The sequence below is a fragment of the Agelaius tricolor genome, unplaced genomic scaffold, assembly GCF_023055355.1.
Source record: "Agelaius tricolor isolate 1412-34295 unplaced genomic scaffold, bAgeTri1.0.p SCAF_5, whole genome shotgun sequence".
NCBI classification, from domain to species: Eukaryota; Metazoa; Chordata; class Aves; order Passeriformes; family Icteridae; genus Agelaius; species Agelaius tricolor.
The window spans coordinates 17644213-17663825 of record NW_027269265.1 but is presented as its reverse complement, the minus strand read 5'-3'; the positions used below and the strand labels follow the sequence as shown (position 1 = coordinate 17663825).

The following is a 19613-nucleotide window of genomic DNA, read 5'->3' as shown; positions in this document are numbered from 1 at the left end:
ACTCCTGTTCACTGCTGTCTTCAGACATCTACGAGGAGGCATGTCATGAAGAACAGATTAACATCAAAACAGGAAAATTATACAACCTGCTTCACTCTCCTGAAAGATAAACACTTCTTGTGGAGCATCAGTGAGAGACAAGCTGTCAGATGCTGAGACTCCTGCAGAAGTCAACACACAAGACACTCGAGTCTCACTAGATTTAGGGAATCTACCATAACTGCAAAGAGACAGCAATAAATATACGTGTGTAGAAAGGAATGCTCAGCCAGCATCTCACTACCACTGGAGAAAAAAGCAGTTTGTCACTGCAAGAACCTTCGGGAATGGTGTGGGTGGGTAACTTATACACAGTAAGGACACAGCATTTATGTCTGGTCATAGAAATTGATAGCAAGTATGAACACAGACCTAAACTTAGTGATGATTTTTCTTCGTTTGCACCATAGCTTGAGGTCAGGTGGTGTCTCAGTGGCTCAGTTAAGATGGGTAATAAGGAAATTCTGCACATATTACCATCCTTGGAATGCTAGATTTTCCCACCACACTAAAGCCATCCACAATGCAAGACTTTGCTGAGGAATTCATATTATAGATCAGCTGAATAAAGGCATTTAAATTTTCCATGTCTTGAAAACGCAGTTTGCAAATGTGCTCGGGATCCATCACTTATTTCTGTTTGCCTTCGTGTCACAAATTTCAGACTAAGGGCTCTCCTCAGGTCATCCAATTCAGCTTCCTGCCAGCAGAAAACTCTTTTCTACAGGCAATTTTCTAGAATTTTATTGAGTCTGATTTTCAGCACTCTACCAGATGGATTTCAGACAAATCTCCTTTAAGGAACTAATTCAGTCTAGTAAGTTCATTATTTGCACCTGGTCAATGACCAAGGGAAGATAATCCAGGTCTGTGTACTTGGCTCCTTCTCGTATGCTACTAAAATGGGAAGTTTTCCATCCTACTGTCAAAATCTGTTCACAGCAGCAATACAACAGCAGCAGAGAGACATCTGCCTGAAAATCAAGTAATTGTGTCTACAGAGAGATATTATTAACTTGTTCATGGCATCAAAGCAACCTCCCTTTTCTACACTGCAGTTTGAAACCTGGTAATCAGAAGATAGCAAGTAAAGACCAGTTCCTATTGCCAGTCCCCTCTCCTCAGGTCAGAGTCCCTGGGTAGTGTTTGCCTGCTCCAAAGCACTCCAAATGCCTGTGGCAGCCCAGGCTGCTGCACTGCTGCTGCATTAGAACACCAGGCTGAGAGATGCAGCAGAATGCCAAGCTGTGCCTAGCAAATGACCCTTTTTCACCAAGCTTGTGAACTCCGAGGAATCATGAAGCTGAGGTAAAGCATTTTTCCCCTCTTTTTCCCGGCACTGGAAGACTTTCCTATAGCATTGAAGTGACTTGAAAAATCAGGTTTGCAAGTCAGGAAACCTTTAAGGCAGGTTTGTAGCACACACTCACCAGACCGTAACAGTCAATATGAAGCACAATGATGCCTCCATGCTCTTCTGGAGAGAATCTCCTCTGGGACCCAAGCATACCATAAATTTACTAGCACAGCACTGTGCCACCTCAATAAGATTATGGCTCAGTGATGGGTTCTCACTGGTAGAAATGCTTTAAGAAGGCCCTTGTCCTTGACAAGCCCCAATACTTCAAAAAAGCCCCACAACAAATCACCAGGATCACACTTAAAGCACAACTACACAAGCGTCTTCACCAGCACAACTAAGAGGACAGTTTGCTATTCTACAAGGGCAGCAAAAGCATCTTAAAATGACTTTGCAAAGAAAAAACAAGAAAACACACCAAAAATCCCCCAACAAACCTCCAAAAGCCCAAAAGCAACCCTCTACTGAACAACCGGGTGATTCTGCTCCAAGGGTCTTCAAAGCTCAACACAAACCAAACTCCTAAAGCTCTTGTTCCATGTAATTACAAAATATAGGGCTCATCAATGCAAACTGCCCTATTTTCAAAGCAGAGTTTTGATAGTGATATCCCCAGGGTGACAGAAAAGGACCAGCTCTAACACTTCCAGGAGAAATTTCTAGTTTCTTTTCCCCCCCAAATCCGACCAAGTCTACTTCTACACATGAAGACAAAAGCAGCAAAATGTACTTAATAATCAAAATATCTACACTGCTTTAGCAATATAGCTGTCTGTGGCTCTTAAACTGTCATGGAATAAATGTGTTTGTATAAAGCCTTCCTTTTACATTATATTATACTTGCAAGTTGCAAAATAAAAGCTGGGTACTCCAGAAGCTTTGTTTGTTATTAATTCCCTTAAGTTTAGAAATTATTTCATTCTAATTAATTGTTTTATTTATTTTTTTAATCTCATGAGAAAAATGGTCTTCTTCATCTTTCATATGCAAAACAGCTAAAGAGAGAACAATTTTTTATATAGAGAAGGAACTCCAATTAATAGAGATCTTAAATACGTGGGGAGCTGTTATGAATTTTGCCATTGATCAGACAGCTGCCTGAAAAAAAAATGCCTTTTCAGGAAAGTTACATAATTAAAAGTAACCCAATTCCTTTTTGTTTGTATTTTTTTCTCCATCTGCTTATCCAGATTAAACATAAAAATTAATGAAACCCAAATGATGTCAAATTTGCTAAATTTACATTTCTCTTTCATATACTTTTACTGGACCTGCATCCTGCTCGTCCATCAGTTATGAATTTCCAATGCTCCAAGGACATTTGAAAGCGCTGTTACATTTTTAATAACCCAACTTTCAGTATCTGCATTACTATGCAATTCATTTTTCCAAATTCCATGTATTCTGTCTTAAAAAACAACACCCTCACCACCATCACAATAGAATAAACCACAGGATTCAACACACTTCTAAACTAAGTGGAAGTGCCAAAAAGAGAGTCTGTTCTAAGCATCTTTAGCTTTTCAAACTAACCTTAGGAAAGTCTCTACCAAGCCTATAACCACTGTTTCAACAGAATTTCTTTTGGAAGCATATATAATGGAATTGTGATAAAAATAGTTACAGAAAAAAAAGCAGTGAGAGGCGTAGAGCTCTGCAATATTTATACCACCCAGGCAGACAACACAGAGAACCCATCAGTGAGGTTAAAAACTGCAGCACACAGAACAACTGACAACAGCAGTCAGGTATAAGGGGCCATAAGAAACAAATGCAAAACCCCTCTAGCTGCATAAAATTGGACACTGACTACTACCTTTAAAAGTGAGCAGAATAATAAATTACAGTTATTCTACTTTTACAAATAAAGTCCATGTAGTCCTGATTCTAATACCAAAAATATGTCATACAAGCTAATGAAAGAAAAATTGAACAAGTGCACGCATGCTGCAGCCAGCCAGGAAAGAAATACATTTACAATTGTATTAGCAAGACCCACTGGCTGTGCTATCTTGGATGCTTTAAGGGCAGAGCAATAAAAAATTACCATACATAACTGCACTGTTCATATGAGCTGGCAGAGTGAGTACTGGCAATTAACAGGAGGGGATTGTCAACAAAGCAGGAATGAGTCAGGATGTAAAGAAAGGAAAGATCTTTTATAAAGCACTGATCCACACTCATATCTGAGCTGGCCAACCTCTTCAGCCATTTGCCTTTCACAAAGGAATAAAGGATCTGAATGCATGGAGGTGGAAACCATGCTCCCTTGTAAACAGATACACAGCTGTATGTGACAATCCAAACAACTTCACCCCACAGAGAGAGCTGGGCTGCAGCCCCACCCACGTTCCTCTTCTGGTATCCCCAAGTTATTCACCAACAACACGAACCTCCCTAACGAGTTTGCCAGTCACACCAATGGCACAAACCCTCTTCAGACCAGTTGTCTCAAACAATTCTCCCATCGCTGTTCTCTGAGTATTTGCTCTTTTGTAATGAAAATAGGTCACCTGCCCTAAAACAGTACATTTTTGTTTTAAGTGCAAGAGAGAACAGCTTCCCTGGCAGCCAGGCTGTCTTTTGACATAAAAAGTACACTGCAGTATATAGACATATCTGTGCACTGAAACCCCAGAGATCTGCACATTTATTACTAAAACCATATGCAGTCATAGGGAAAAAAGCCTCAGACAAAATGGGGAATCTTATCAAAAGAAGAACAACACAAAACCCACCCGGATGAAACCCACAGCCTGTTTAGTCCATTTATATGACCTAATGACAAAGATGAATTTTTCACAGAAAGTGGAAGAGCAACATAATATAGCACAGTAAATTTGTGCTTGCTTCTACAGTCCATGTGGACTTGAAGTACTGGAGAGATTGATTTAAATGTAAAAATCCCACAAGGACTAGAATCTTCTCCCAGATGCATTTGTATTAGCTGTGAACATAGTAATCAAACAAAATTCCACCTTTTGTGGGATTATCACTTAATCATTAGCCTCAACATTCTCCTGTGGTCGGAGACTAAGGTTCCACTAAGTAATTTACAGCCTGCCCCTAAGCCTCCCATCCCCACTCTTTCAACCAGTAGCAAAACAAGCAAACAAGCAAGCAAGCAAACAAACAAACAAACAAAAATCCCCAAAATCAAAGAGGAAAATGCTGCATTTTACAAACAGGTTCACAATTCAGAAACAGCACAGATACCATCAATGAGTACCGCATGCCTACAGACTGGTCTCAGGGACACCTGGAATGGAAAGAAAGCCAACAAAAAAAATTCAATTGAATTCAATTTCTCGAAATCTATCTAAAACATGGCCTCTGATTTCTCACTTGTGTATGGCTGCAACAAAACTGCCTGACAGAACTATGGGGTTTCCATAATAAAGTCAAAACATCTGTAAAAAAACACACTACAGAAAATCAAATATAACCTCCAGAGTTTCAACAGAGCTTTACTGAAAAAGAACAAGAAGTGCAAGTGCTGAGTACTTCTGTTTAGCAAGGGGAAAGAGGAACAACTGTTTTATCAAGTCACTGTTGCACTGGACAGGCAAAGAGACATACCTCTCACCCTCCATTCTTTTACTCCAGGACAATGAGGTGGTAAGGAAAACAATCTCAGTTCCCCGGCACAGAGAACTTTGAGGAGAATAGAAATTTCTCTGCTAAAGATCCTCCAACACCTCCAAAACCCAGTTTTTATATAAGTACTTTATTCTGATGAAACAAGCAGCTTGATTTTTCCAAGTCAAAATTCAAAACTCAAGTGTAAAGAAGTTTTTGTATTAAGAAAGACTCTATGCTTTTTGTTCCAAAAGTTCAGAAAAAGGCATTTTAATACCATTTAAGCCCTTTCTGGTTTTACTCATCTGAACCCTGGAGACTGCTGAGAAATTAAACTCTAGCAAAACCTGCAAGTTTTATTCCTACAAAAGCCAGTTCCATCAAAATAGGAGGAATATCACTTTTACTTATAATCATACAGAGGGCAGATCCACACACACTGAAAACTGCGTACAACAGGAACCCAGGTGATAGAGTTATAAAAGCCAGAAAAAACATGGTCAGTAATCACAACCTGCATGAGACAACTCCAGACTTGAGCTGAGGCTTTCTGACATCAGAAGTTAAGTCATACCTGACAATGACAAAAATTATGATTCAAGCATTCAAATACTATAACAATACTATAACAAAAGAAATTATGCCAAAATGTACTTTCTTTAAACAAATTAATAAACCTGCCTTCTCCAGAAAGGGTATCAAATGATACAGAGATACTACACCACCACCATACAGCACCCTGTATATACACATATGCATACAACACAACCCAGAAAAAGTGAATTGGTCAATAAAGGTTCAAAAGAACTAACCCACTAAAGCATCTTTTGAGCTTTTTATCTAAAAAAAATATAGATACTGAAGAAATAGGACATCTGTGCTTTAAAAGAAATAATTCACAGAAAGACTGATTGATACTTTGAGAAATACTGGGTTTAATACACACAGGTATGAAATGAAACTGCACTTTCTTTTAACTGTACGCATCATAAGATAACTGGAAACACTGTTGGAGCAAGCCTGGCTTAGCACATGGGTGACCCTTATAAATGGGAGATGAGGGAATCAGAGGATTTTGCTCAGAACAAGGACCAGCTGTTCTGCAAGGTCCAATGGCCCAGGGCCCAAGCTGATGGTGCATCATGTAGCTCAGTTTTGTACCTCTGCTGGCTAACACAAGGCCTGATGGGCTACCTTGATCACCTGGACACCACCTTGTTAACATTCTCCACAGTCATACTGTGAGCAGCAATGAAATGTGTCCCTCTTATGCTCTGCTTCCCACTAACACCATGCAGAGAAGAGGAAATGGTTCTCACTGGCCATGCTCCCCTCCTGGGACATTCCTCTATGGACAACCAGGATTTTCAGTAGATCTGTCACCTTCCCTTATGACCTGGGGAGAAGATGGGTCACCTGCAATCAGTTCCTACAGCTCTTTGACTCAAGTGGACTACTCCAAGTCTGCAGGGCCTTTGAACCTGTGTGCAAAACTGATATTATCAAAGAAAGATTGCATATGGAACAAATTGGTTACACAAATATTCAGAGTTTTGCATAAACTACAACAGCTGCCTCACATTTTAAACATGTTCTCTATTCCCTAAAATATATTAAAATGCTAGGTGAAATGATGAAAGGTCCACACAGGCTTTTGTTTAAGACAGCGCTGCAATTCTTGGAAATAGTCAATGCCCCTTAACTTTGAGTTTAAACAATTATTAAATATACAATAAAGAGTTAAATTGTAGCATGCCTTAAAATCATAACCATTACACATAAAGCCATCCCTTACCCATTGTTTGAAAGATTCAAGTTATCTCAGTATTTTTTACTAGTAGTTCATCACTATTAGCATAACATTAAGAATTGTTCTATGAACATCACTTTTACAACAGAACTACAAATAATGTGACTTTCCCTGTCAATTTTTCTTTATACAAGCATCAAAGTAAAGCCCAATAACTAATAGAGAAGTGAAGAAAATCTAAAAGAAAATACAAGAGCATGATTAAAACTAAATTAAAAATTTAACTTGAGTTATTGAAATACAAAAAAACCTTTTCATAATCCAAGAGCAGCAAGATGTGACACACTATGATACTATTTGTGGCTTCCCAAGCTTCACGAGTCTGTTTTCAAATTCAGAAGTCAGATAATTTACATGGCTGTAATATTATATGATTAACAAATGTGATGCTCATGGTGACCACTGTTCATTGCACTAACACTCCTTCCTGAGTCTGAATTTTCAACTCCTAAAACTTCAGTGAACTGCTCCTGAACGCTGCACAGGCCTCCCCATCCACACGACGGCTGCAGCTGTCACAGTGACACAAGGGCTGTTAATGGCAGGAAGGGGGACACATCCACTCACTGCCCAGGGACCAAAGGTGAGATGTCCCTCACACCCTCTGCTTTCTGCTCCACCCCACAGCTCATGCACTGTGCAAGCCTGCCCTACCTGCACCAGCACACGCTCCAGGGCAGCAAGGAAGAGGGATGAGGAGCTGCAGAGAAACAGAAGCACAGCACCCACGTGCTTCAAGTTCCTGCAGCCAGCAACTCACAGCTCTGTCAATGAGGCCACTCTAAGAACTTTCATAAGGGAACACCCAGGCCTACAGAGGGTTTTACAAACAAAGTAACAAAAATTTCAAAACACATCCCTACACTTTCTTTTTCCCATGAACTTAGTGGAAATATCTACGGTACCATTCCAAGTTATCTTTGGAATAAGGCTATATTTATCTACAGAAGGCACAGAGGAGGGGAAAAAGAGCCTAAGAAGCCAAGTAACTGGAAAGACTGTTCACAAATGGAACCATGAAAAATAACACAATAAAGCAATGAGCTGGTGTTTGCCTGACATCTATAGAAAGATGACAGACTAAGGACTCTGCTTTACAGGACTTTACCAAAAGTCTAAATACATGCAAACAAAACAAAGACTCAACCAAATCTTCATGTATTTGACATGTAAATGGAAAAAAATGATATTTCTTCTTTCTGGAGGTATGAATGAGAAAGAATTGAAAACATTTCAGTTGAGAAGGCTCAGAAGCATGTGACTAATTTTGAGAGGAATGAAGATGTGATTAGAGGGTCATTTGTATTTCTACCAGCCATTCCTGCATGAAACTATATGTTAGAGAGATCAGATTCAGACTTTCTGCTCCTCTTTTTCTGTCCAGGATCTATGGTCACCTTTCTGAATTAATCTTTCCTCCCTACACATCCTTCATGCTGTAAGGTGTAAAAAAGAAAAGAAAAAAAAAGAAAAAGAAAAAAGCCTTTTTAAAAGTAAGAAGAGTTGATCTGTTTTGTTTCCTGAAACTGTGTTCAGTGGGATCACAGAAATCTAATGGTTAGAGAACTGATAAGCATTTGTTAGAAACCAAGTTCTGGATTGAGAAATCCTCAAATATTTATGCACTTATCAGTGCATTCACTCCAGCAGAAGTTCTCTTTGCTGTTCATACCTGACACCAAACTAAACCAATATCATCTAACTTGCCAGAAAACAGAAATAAAGCAACATAATCCTGAAGTATAGATGGTCTTCAAATTAAGGCATGTGATGGTGGCAGAGGGCACACTTCAGAAGAACTTGTATTCTCTATGATCTCACAAACTACAAAATTATGAAAATAACAAAACAAAAATTCCCAGAAGACTCCACCTTAACACCACACCAAGAGAAGAAAACTCATTCTGACTCTGCATAGGAAGTAAAATACTTAGATCTTTCTTGAGAAAGTGGTTGTAACATGCACAGAAATTAGTATTAGACATCCCTATGATCAGCTTCATTCCCTATCAAAAGCAAAAACAGTAACACAGAATTAAACACATGTTTCCAGACTGCAAAGGACAACCAAATCATGTCTTTTCTATAGGAGACACCCTAAAAGTCTTTTAGTGAATAGGAAAAGGTTGTTTCACCAACTTCCCCAAATGGTCACAGATCATATCTGATCTCAATGCAGTGTACAGACAGGAAGGGTGCTTATAATTTGTCAAATGTGATAACCTACAACTTTGATGTAGCTTCAATAAAGAACTGCAAAAGGTGGAAGCTGTGATAGTAAAGTCAAAACCTGTAAATATTTGAAATTGTTCCTCCAGCAGAGCTGCAGTGCTCCCACTGCAGGGCTGCACTGCTCCCACTGGTGAAGTGGGAGTAGAAGGGCAGGACTGAGTGATAAGACTGTGTGCTTTCAGCCTTAAAATAGACAAATGCAAATGAAAGCATGCCCAGGTCACCTCTCCTGCCATTTACCACAGAGCTCACAGTGATGGCCATCACTTTCTCACAGTGATTTGTAAAACTTGGATTTTCAGGAACAATGCTTTAGCCACCAGGTTTCACAAATCTTTCTCTGTGTCTCTACAAATAAATTTCAGAAGTTAGACAAGGGTTCATAACCACAAAGTTGCTTTTTCTAATCTCAACCTTGAGATAAAGAATATTTTTATCAGAAAGAGGTATCTAAAGACAAGACAATGGAGAAGTGATGAATGTTTAAGGAGCTCATGGCTTGTACTTTTACTTAACCAAGTATGTATCTATAAATATATTTCAAAGTTGCTATTGCCAAAATAATTGTAAAATTTAAGAAGATACACATTAGTCTAACACACCTATTTTTTGACACCAAGGAGAGCTCTTCCTTTGTAATGATGTGTATCAGTGTTAGTTTGCTCTTTAAATTCATCATAAACGACGTGCTTTATGACACATGCTTCAATTAGAAGAACCAGATAAAAACCCAAGGGGTTTTGTTTGTTGCGAGTATTGATTTTTAAGAACACACATCCAAGCCAATTAAAATTAAATAATTCACCTTGTGATATTCTACTTCTTCTCTTCTAACAGCTTACAGGTAATCTTTGCCCTGAATTGAAGGAGCAAATTCAGACAACTGCAGTCTGAAGTTCCTTCTTATGTATAAACACAGCAAGGTTGCCTTTTCCCCAAAATGTCTCCTATACATGGAACCCAGTGTAGTCCAAATGTCATGGCTTGAGTCATTTTAATCTCAAATGACACTGGTATAACACTCACTCAGCCATCCAAATGAATGGGTTCGCATCATGAAACTCCTTCATAAAAGGTCCACCCCTGTCACATTTATGCAGGATGCTCTACTGAAGTCACAAAACTGAATTATCTGATGCAATTAATTTAACTATGTTCAGGAAAAGGGGAATTTATGTATTCAGTAATCATCGTGCTTGGGATATTTTTACAATGCATTCCTCCACTCTGTGCTCAATTCTACCCTAAGCTGCTTATGCAGATACTAAACAGAACATGTGATTCATTTGTGCATCCTTATTCTTTTAAAACATCTGATAAAGACAAGGAATAGGTCAATTTGCCCCCGTGGAATTTCACCAGCTGACCCTTATTCCTAGAGCCTGGAATAATATTGGCAAATTATCTGGTTCCAGATATATTTAATTAATATTAAGCGACATAGCTTCTCTTAGTTGTGGACTTCCATTTCATAAGATGGACAGCAAAACCTCTGCCACCCAAGGATTTTTTTCTAGATGTACTGTCTTCACCATAAGAAAAATTCCCCTTGGAATTTGTTACTATGACGATGCATTGCTCTGGAGATCTGACTATGGTGGAGTGGATTTACATTTTCTACCCCTCCTGAAGTCTTTGTACACATGAGAAAGCAATCACTTACACATGGGATTACTGGTTTTTTCCAAATGCACAGGGAATATTCAACTCGTTGAGAATATATTGGAAATTTATTCAGAAAATTACCATGTAACTGCCAATCCAGAATTAATTCAAAAGTCACTGATAGGCTAGACCAGCTTCATGTTGACGTTTCACCAGTCATTAGCAGCAGAATGAATAAATATTTTAGAATACTATGGGGATATTAAGTTTTATTTAACAGTGGAAATGCTGAAAGATAGCCAAGTAAAAGTAACAGTGAGACCACAATTTCTTCATATAAAACCTGGCCTTTGCTGTATTTGCAAGGCATTTGCTCCTTCAACCACACAAGCTCTTTGTTTTATGATGCAGTCATTACAAGGAAGACTCCAAAGCACTTGGCAGCACAAGCAATGTAGCAGCAGCTCAGACATCCCATGGGCTCCAAGGAGAAAAACCTTCCCTTTCAGTTTTGGGACTTGCTTCTCAGTGTTTCAGCAGACTCCTCCTTCTCCCTTGCTCAGCTAGACTGGGCAGTGCTGAAAGCAGGCAGCGATTGAAACCCACTTCTTAAATCCCATACTGTCTGGCACCTGCCAGTAGTCCTCTCTTCTCCCACTCATGAAAACAGGCTGTGAGGTTCTGGACACAGACCCCACTGGAAGAGGGCAGCACAACCTCTGCCCAAGGTCTGTGACACTGCAGGCATCCTTTGCCACATACAGCAAGCACAGAGCAGCAGCGGGCACAGGGCTCTGCAGGATGAGGACAGAGCAGCAGTGGGCACAGGGCTCTGCAGGATGAGGACAGGGGAGCAGCAGGCACAGGGCTCTGCAGGATGAGGACAGGGGAGCAGCAGGCACAGGGCTCTGCAGGATGAGGACAGGGGAGCAGCAGGCACAGGGCTCTGCAGGATGAGGACAGGGGAGCAGCGGGCACAGGGCTCTGCAGGATGAGGACAGGGGAGCAGCAGGCACAGGGCTCTGCAGGATGAGGACAGGGGAGCAGTGGGCACAGGGCTCTGCAGGATGAGGACAGGGGAGCAGCAGGCACAGGGCTCTGCAGGATGAGGACAGGGGAGCAGTGGGCACAGGGCTCTGCAGGATGAGGACAGAGCAGCAGTGGGCACAGGGCTCTGCAGGATGAGGACAGGGGAGCAGCAGGCACAGGGCTCTGCAGGATGAGGACAGGGGAGCAGCGGGCACAGGGTCCTGCAGGATGAGGACAGGGGAGCAGCGGGCACAGGGCTGTGCAGGACACAGGGTAGCTGTGCCCCTGAGTGCTCCCTGACACCCAGACAGGGTGTCTCTAAGGATTCATCCCTGCAAGGACTGCCCACAGCAGTGCTGCTGCATTGCCTCCTTCAGCCTAGGCTCGAAGAGCTGCCCAAGTCATTGTCCTGCTGCCAACATCTGCCACCAAATTCCACAGCGGTTCTGGCAAACCCAGCCCATTGAGTCAACAGTCACTTCACCCTTAGAAAAATGGGAGTCCTTGGGCTTTTAACTACATGTGTATGCTAGATTTTTCTGTTTGTGGGGATTAGAAGGGATCAAAATCTCTCAATTTCTATGTCAGATGTACATTACACTTCTACTCAATATGAGAATTTACCAATAAATCTGTATGAGCGTAATTAAAAGTATTCTTTAAAAGGCAGCAGTAACAATAAAGCAAGGGCCAGGAAACATGCTTTGTTCAAATGCACAAATTACAGTTTTAATCCATTACCTAAATTATTTATCTGTCCTTCTGCCGAGCACAGTAGTGAGGGGTACTTCCACAGGTGGTGCTAGGGTTTGCCCAGCACCCCATGGAACACCGGGACAGCCAAGCTGCACCGCCTCGGCACCCCGCACCCCTGGTCACGCCCTGGTTCCAGAATACAATCCAGGGACCAGGGGCATCCCCGGCCACCGGGGCGATCCCCCGACACAACAGCGGGCGCAGGGTCTCCATTGCCAGCGCCGTGCCGGGATCGCCGTTACCGCGGCAACGGCGCGGCCGAGCCCGGGGCCCCGTGAGGCGGCAGCTCCGGCCCGGCCCGGCCCGCGCGTTGCCGGGAGACGCGCCGTCACCACAGCGACCATCACGCTGCCCTGCCGGCCGCTGCCCTCCCTCCCTCCCTCCCGCCAGCCTCAACACTAACGCGGAAAAATAACAAGAACCACCCCACCGCTCAGTCCCGGTGCTGCTGCGGGCCCTGCTGCGGCTGGCTCAGCACACCTTCCCCGTCCTGAGGGGGAAGCACGGGCCACGAACCGCATTCCCGGCCCTTACCGGCATCGAGGAGAACGCAGGTCTGCCAAACCTCAGCGCCTGCTTTCCTGCCTTGCGGATGGCAGCCATAGATTATATCTCTTTGCTAACACTGGTCATAAATGAATGCCAGATCAAAAAAATGCAAAATGAACAGAAGAACACCACCCCATGTCTGTTTCACTGAAGCAAAGGAGAAAATCCAGGCTAATCCTAAAGGACACCCATCCACCACCAAGGGCTGGTCAAGCCCCTGGTGGACATCCTGAAGCTGCACAGGCAACATCGGCCCTCAGCTCTCCCAAGAGAAGAATGAGCCCATCTCCTCTGAGCGAGGGAGGGAATCGTGCCTTCACCAAAAGGGATAAGTGGGCACTTCAGAGCTCTCCATTTGCTCATCTGCATTTTTATTTCAGGCGCTCCTCTGCCAAAGGGCTGTTGCAGGAAGCCTGCAGGCTCTGCTCAGGAACGCTGATGCCAGCAGGGCCATGCACAGGTAAAAGGTGCCCTGGACACAGTGGAAAAGGCCAGGCCAGACCCGCGCTCCGGGGCTTTCCACACTCGCACATTCCAAACTGTATCCCTTGATTACATTTGGTGTCTTACCAAAGAATCATACCCAACACGGCAGGAAAACATTTAGAATTGTAAAATGCATCTAGTTCTTACCTTTGATATGCCTGAGGAGATGTGGGAGGTGTATTGAACACATGCGAATATGGGTGATAGGGTGTCTTTTTCAAAGCCTGAATAAGATTTTGTCTATATTCTGGGTCTATACACCACAAGGACCCCTTTCCAATACTCTGCAAAGAGAAAAAAATTTTTAAAAAAATCAAATATTTGATCTAATGGCACAGCCGTATTTATTTAGCAGTTTTTGTCAGGAAAAGCAGTGGGTTTGGGTTTTTTGTCTGACAGAAGCGAATATAACTTGCTTGCCAGAGATTATTGCCCCATTAATAATGTATTATGACTATATGATTTAAATCACAATTCTGAGGGAAAAAAAGAATGAATGTTTGGTTGCTCTTTCTCCCCCTCTCTCTTGTTACTAGTTAATAGGATTTAATAATATCTGGCAATTTTCCAATCACCTCATATTGGAAAAATAAGAAGCTACAGTTAACCGTTAAACAGAAACTTTGAAAAGAAGTATCTTGTTTTTTGAAGTAGTTTTCTTTTCCTTTTGCTGTTATACAAACAGAAACAAGGCTAAAAAGGAGAGGGTTAAACACCCTAGCAACTGTTTTAAAAATATAAGGACTTAATCCTCCAACCCACATGACATCAATACCATTATACTACAAGAGGAAATTAATCATCTTTTCTCCCCAGAGGGGAAAAAAAATACCAAAAAAACCCCAAACAAACCAACGAACTAATACTAAAAAAAAAAAAAAGCCCACAGTATAATCAGAGTATAACCATTTAAGTGTGTTGTGAAATTGTGATCAGCTAAAACAACGGTTACTGTAATTACCCTTTCTGGACTCAAGGAACAACACCAGCAGTTAATCTGTAAAGTAAAGATTACACTAAATTCAGTGTTTATTCTGCAGTTACAAGCAGTGCAATTTCATTTCTTGTCTCAATCCCATCAGAGGTCAAGCTGAGGATTTTGGATTGTTTTGTGTGAGTTCTCAAACAAATATGAAAACTTTGCCTCAGCTTCACTATGAAAGCATATGGAATGATAGTTCAGGAGCAGTGTTGCTGTGCTTGATCATACACAAAAGCAAACACAAATCCTAACTGTTGACTGAACTCAACTGACAGGCATTCAAGGCATTATGCTAAGATTTTTTGGTAAATGTTGATGGTTTCTGGAACAGGTGGGGGAGGCTGTATTACTGCCTCTAGCTGCTTTTCAACCCAGGACCATGCCTTTCCTCTGCTTCAACTTCTATCAGTGAAACAAAGCTCTCAGTTAAAGAACAAGCACACACAGACACGCACACAGAATCACATCAGAAGAAGGACATTATTTTCTTAAACCGTATAGAAGACCAAAACTAGCCACCTGTTTCCTTTTGAAAACTTGTATCTTTGCCCTACCACTTTCTAAGTGCTCCTCTGCCCCATGGACAGCTTTAGGATACACAGTGCAACATGCAAAGTGCTTACAGAGAGCAAATGTGCACCAAGTTCTCCTCCCCAAAAATAAATGAACAACAAAAGTCTTCTGCAATGTCCCTGGATGGCTGTGTGTGCACCTAGAAAGTTTCCAGCACCATGTGAGACTTGGCTTGAAGGAAAAGGAGAGCAGCCAGCACAACCCACAGGAGCTGTGACAGTCTTCTGTCAGAAAGAAGCAGGGCTGCATGCTGCTCTGGTGGAACAGGAGCATGGGGTCAAGACTCTTCAGGATGGCTTGCAGGGTTCAAGCCCATCCATCCTTTTACTGCCCAAAAGTGCCCTACTAGGAGGCCACAGAGAGTCTAAGGGGAGATCTCTTCCAGCACTTGAAATGAAGCAAGGTCCTGATATGGTGAAAAAAGCCCAAAACTAAAGGGGTAGAGAGAAGCCAGCAAGCCTCTGTGGCTCTGATTTAAGCAAAGCACTACAGTCAGCAGCTGAGAGATCCTGTGCTACTGTCAGCTGAGGAAGCTGTGCACCACAGTCCTCACACCAGTCTGCAAGGAGGAGATTGTTACACTTAGCCCTCCTAAAATATGGGACAATGAGCCAGACACATGACAAGGCCAGTAAGTGATTCTTAGGCAAAGGACAGAGTCAAAAATAGAATTCAAACATCCCAAATTCCACTTCCACACTCTATCCAAGACCTAGACTAAGAACATAAAATTTCCTTTTAAGCAAGCAATGAGCAAAACTAGGAAAATTTTTCAGGAGAAAACCTTTGCTGGATTCCTTACTTCTTACAGCATGGGATAAGCTTATAAAAAAAGCTACACTTAAATACCATCTACCTTATTTGTACTTACTGGAACACAACATATTGTTTCCAAACTTCTCTGTTTTTTCATTTACTTCTAAGACAGCCTTGTCATCTACCTGGAAGATATTACTCCCCAAAACCCATCAGTTAGTTTAAGCTGAGGGCCTTACAATATGAAGTTACTACTGAAGAGTGACTTCAAAACCTTTCATCACTGTTAAGATAAGTTTGTGTGGTTTGCCCATATTCTTGCAAAAGCCAGAAATAATCTCACTGAAAAACAGGAACTCTGACAAAAAATATTGAGAAGTACACTCCTCGGTAAAAAAACCACTGGGAAGGCAGATTTGCTATATTTTCACTGCAACTGAACTGACTTATAATTTACTAGCAAAAACAAATGTAATTTAAGGCAAAGCTTGCCAACTTTGCAATGTTCTCTTTTAAGACAGTTACTTTTGTTTTTCCACAATCACATAACAGAGCATGAATAAAAAGGAAAACTGAAGTGACATCTGGTTGAGAAACCTTCTTGACTGTTAGGAGGTGTGAAGAGCTTTGTTAACTGTCTGTTCAGATGTGTCATTAGTCTTCCCATGTACAGAGCAATCACAGGGAAAGGAAATCACTGGAGCTCAGACCCGTCGCTAGTGATTAATTTCCATCTTATGACACTTGGCGTGCTGCTTCACTACCTCCTCCAAGCCAAAAGTCAATAGTGACTCCAATCAAAAACCAGCAAGGAAGGGTCAAAAAAAAATCTCTGGATTACATTTGTCTCCCAGGCAACAAGTGACTGAGGAGTGGATAACAGCCCCCTGATATCCTCAGCCCCACATGCCACCTCCTCCCAGGGCCAGGCACAGCCACCTCCCTCCTGCCGAACACAGGTTGCAGCTTCTGCACTGATTCCTGGTTAAGGTGATTAAAAACTGGGGAATGTTATTACAAGTCCTCTTCATGTGGTCCAAGGGTAAACTATACTTGAGGGTAAACTACTTCAGAGGTGCTAATGGGGAGAGAGAGAAACATACAGAGTTACCCAGCGAAAGTCTGATTGAATACTTTGTTTAAAAACAATCCTGGTTATTTTTCACATGGAGAAATTGCTACTCCTTTTAACATCACTTAACAAATACATGTAGATTGTGCACAATACTGTGTACTAACTCGCAATTTGTTAACAAATTTGCTCTCTCATAAATCAAACATCCAATTCTGATTCCCTCCCAGCAACTAAAGTCAGTGCATTGCCATGAAAAGAAAGGTACATTATACACTCAGTGTTCACTTGTTTTTCCTTCCAATGGACTGCACATAGAAGTTTTTAAATACAACTTTACACAACCTATTAATATTATGTTTGGTCAATTTTTAGTAGCATTGAAATTTTAAAATAATTAAAATCCTGCTTGTCAGCACTTTCAATTGCTATAGTTGGGAATTAATAGCATTATCCACTAGTAAAACTCCTCATTGTCAAGGTTTTGCCAGCATATACCTCACAACTACCTGGCTTCACACATCAGCTACTGCCTGCCCAAAGCTCAATTAAAAGAACCGTGTGTTGAGCTCTTTCTGAGACCAGTGGCTGGGAAAAAGTACACAACCCATTGTATTGGGTTTGCATGGTCAGATTTTGGTACTGCAGGGGCTACATCCATCTACATAAAAATTCCAGATAGTGTTTATTTGAAGAATTTTGTTCCCTGGTTATTTTAGCACGGACTTGAAATGTGTTAGGAACACAACCTTTTTCACAGAGCTGTTCTTTTCACTGCCATAAAAACAAGTCTGGCCAAAACAAAGCTTTGGGAAGAAAGCAGATACAGAAACCACAAAGCACGGGCTCAGGGAGATGTTGGCATTTCCAAATTTTCCCTTCTGAAGCTCTGGTAACATCTTCACTTTGAATCTGCCTGGAGGAGCAGCCCCAGGTACCCATATCTCTTGCAGCAGCATCACCACCAAGATGGTCCCCAAGGGAACAGAACCTTAAGGGAAATCTGCCAAAAGGGAGATTTTTTTTTTCCTCTGTGATGCCTTGCATGTGCCTGGGCCTTCTTCCATAAGCCCATTTCAGTCATTTTCCTCAAAGAAAACTGTTTTTCTCACACAATTTGATATAAGTTACATTCATTAAGCTGGCTCACATGAAGGGTGTGACAAGCATCCAGAGAGCTGTGGCAAAGCAGAGGAGGAATGTGGGGACACAGGGAGGGTTATGGGAACTGTTCCCTTCTGCAGCAGGAGCCCTGGTGACACCCTGATGCACCTTGTGAAACAGCACACTGAAAAAGGAAAACCAGGACTCTGGCTGGACAGAAAGCAGCTTGTAAGACAAATGGCAAAAGCAGTATGACACAGAGCAGGGGTACAGGGGCTGGGGTGAGCTGGGCAGCAAGGCTGGCAGACAGCCCTCAGGGAAAGGCCAGGCTGTGCATGGGAAACCAGGGACACCCAGAGCCTGGGCACCAACACAGGTGCCTGGAGGCTGGGAGGAGAGGAACCAAAACAAGATGCCCACAAGTGACTCCAGAGCTCTGCTCACACACCTAAACTCTGCCAGCAGGCTGAGAATTTTAACACAGCTCTGAGTTAAGGACCTTGCTACTCATAAACAACAGCTGCCCACTGAGCAGATCGGTACTTACTTCTCCACTATCAGATCAGGAGGGGATGAGTGGCCATGCTAGGCTTTCTTGAACCAAAATGATCAGCGCTATGAACCAGGCAGCTACACAGACTGAAGGGGTGCAGATGTACACCATCTGAAAAGTATGTCACATTGGCTTCAGTAACCATAAAAGCAAAGAGAAAAAGCAGAAATTTCCTATTACTCAAAAACGGGTATTAGCAACTAACATCTGCAGCCCCAAGCTATCAAATACTGAAGTCACGTCACTGTGACATCTGTCCCTGCCTAACCCAGTGGAGGTTGCTGCAGTTGTTAACACAGGACCTGTGAATATCATTAATATCACCTTCTTCAATGATTAGGAAACTTTTGTTGTCAGTAACTCACCATCAAAAGGTTTTCTCTTGTGGATGAAACCTACTGTTGTTACAACAGGTGATCTCTTTGCAAGTAATAGTAGAGAGATTACTGGGTATTAAAGGTTCTTACTTTAAAGAAATATTTATCCTGAGCTCATTGTGTCCAGATATGTTGCAACAGGCAGGCTTCAAGCAAACCTTTCATAAAGATTTGCCACTCTGCTTATCCATGAGAATGCCCAACAGCTTCTACAGGTCCAGCTGTTCAGTACGATCACAGAAGGGCTTCTACAGGAACAAAAAGAATTGTAGGATAGAACTATACATCTCACCACAGAATTTAAAACAACAGCTTGAGTAACTACATCCAAGACCAGAATCTGAAAAAGATAATTGTTTTAGATCAGAATTGCAGAAGCATATTTCTCAACTTCTATGACTGCACCACATCTAATGTAGCAGCACAAAGCCATCAGGCACCTTGCTGACACTGCTGTCACTGTTGACTGCTCACACCTGTGCAGGAAGCCTCTGGGGGTGGTGAGAGCACACCCAAGGCTGTCAGGAAGCAAGGACCTGCAAAAGCACCTAAGAGAACAAGGCATGATGGAAGAGTCTATCCATAAAAAGAGCAGGGTACTTCACTCGCCACCTGACACTGCAGTCATACAGAAGGCAGAGCAATTCTGGAAACTCTGACTAAAACAAGTTTCTGGCTGGTTCCCAGGAACAGCAAACTATCATCAGGAATTCCTCCTAAATACAAATTCCCCTTTTCTCATCCTATGAAA

At 42.0% G+C, this 19613-nt stretch overlaps 1 protein-coding gene across 8 annotated transcripts in view; it reads right to left on the bottom strand.

The window, feature by feature from the left end:
* Positions 1–19613, bottom strand: part of FOXN3 (forkhead box N3) — a 206263-nt gene that overhangs the window by 88477 nt on the left and 98173 nt on the right. For all 8 annotated transcript variants that reach the window (XM_071426639.1, XM_071426641.1, XM_071426643.1 and 5 more), the window contains one exon: positions 13593–13729. In XM_071426639.1, coding sequence (XP_071282740.1) covers positions 13593–13729 — 137 coding nt within the window. The remainder of the gene's footprint in view (positions 1–13592; positions 13730–19613) is intronic.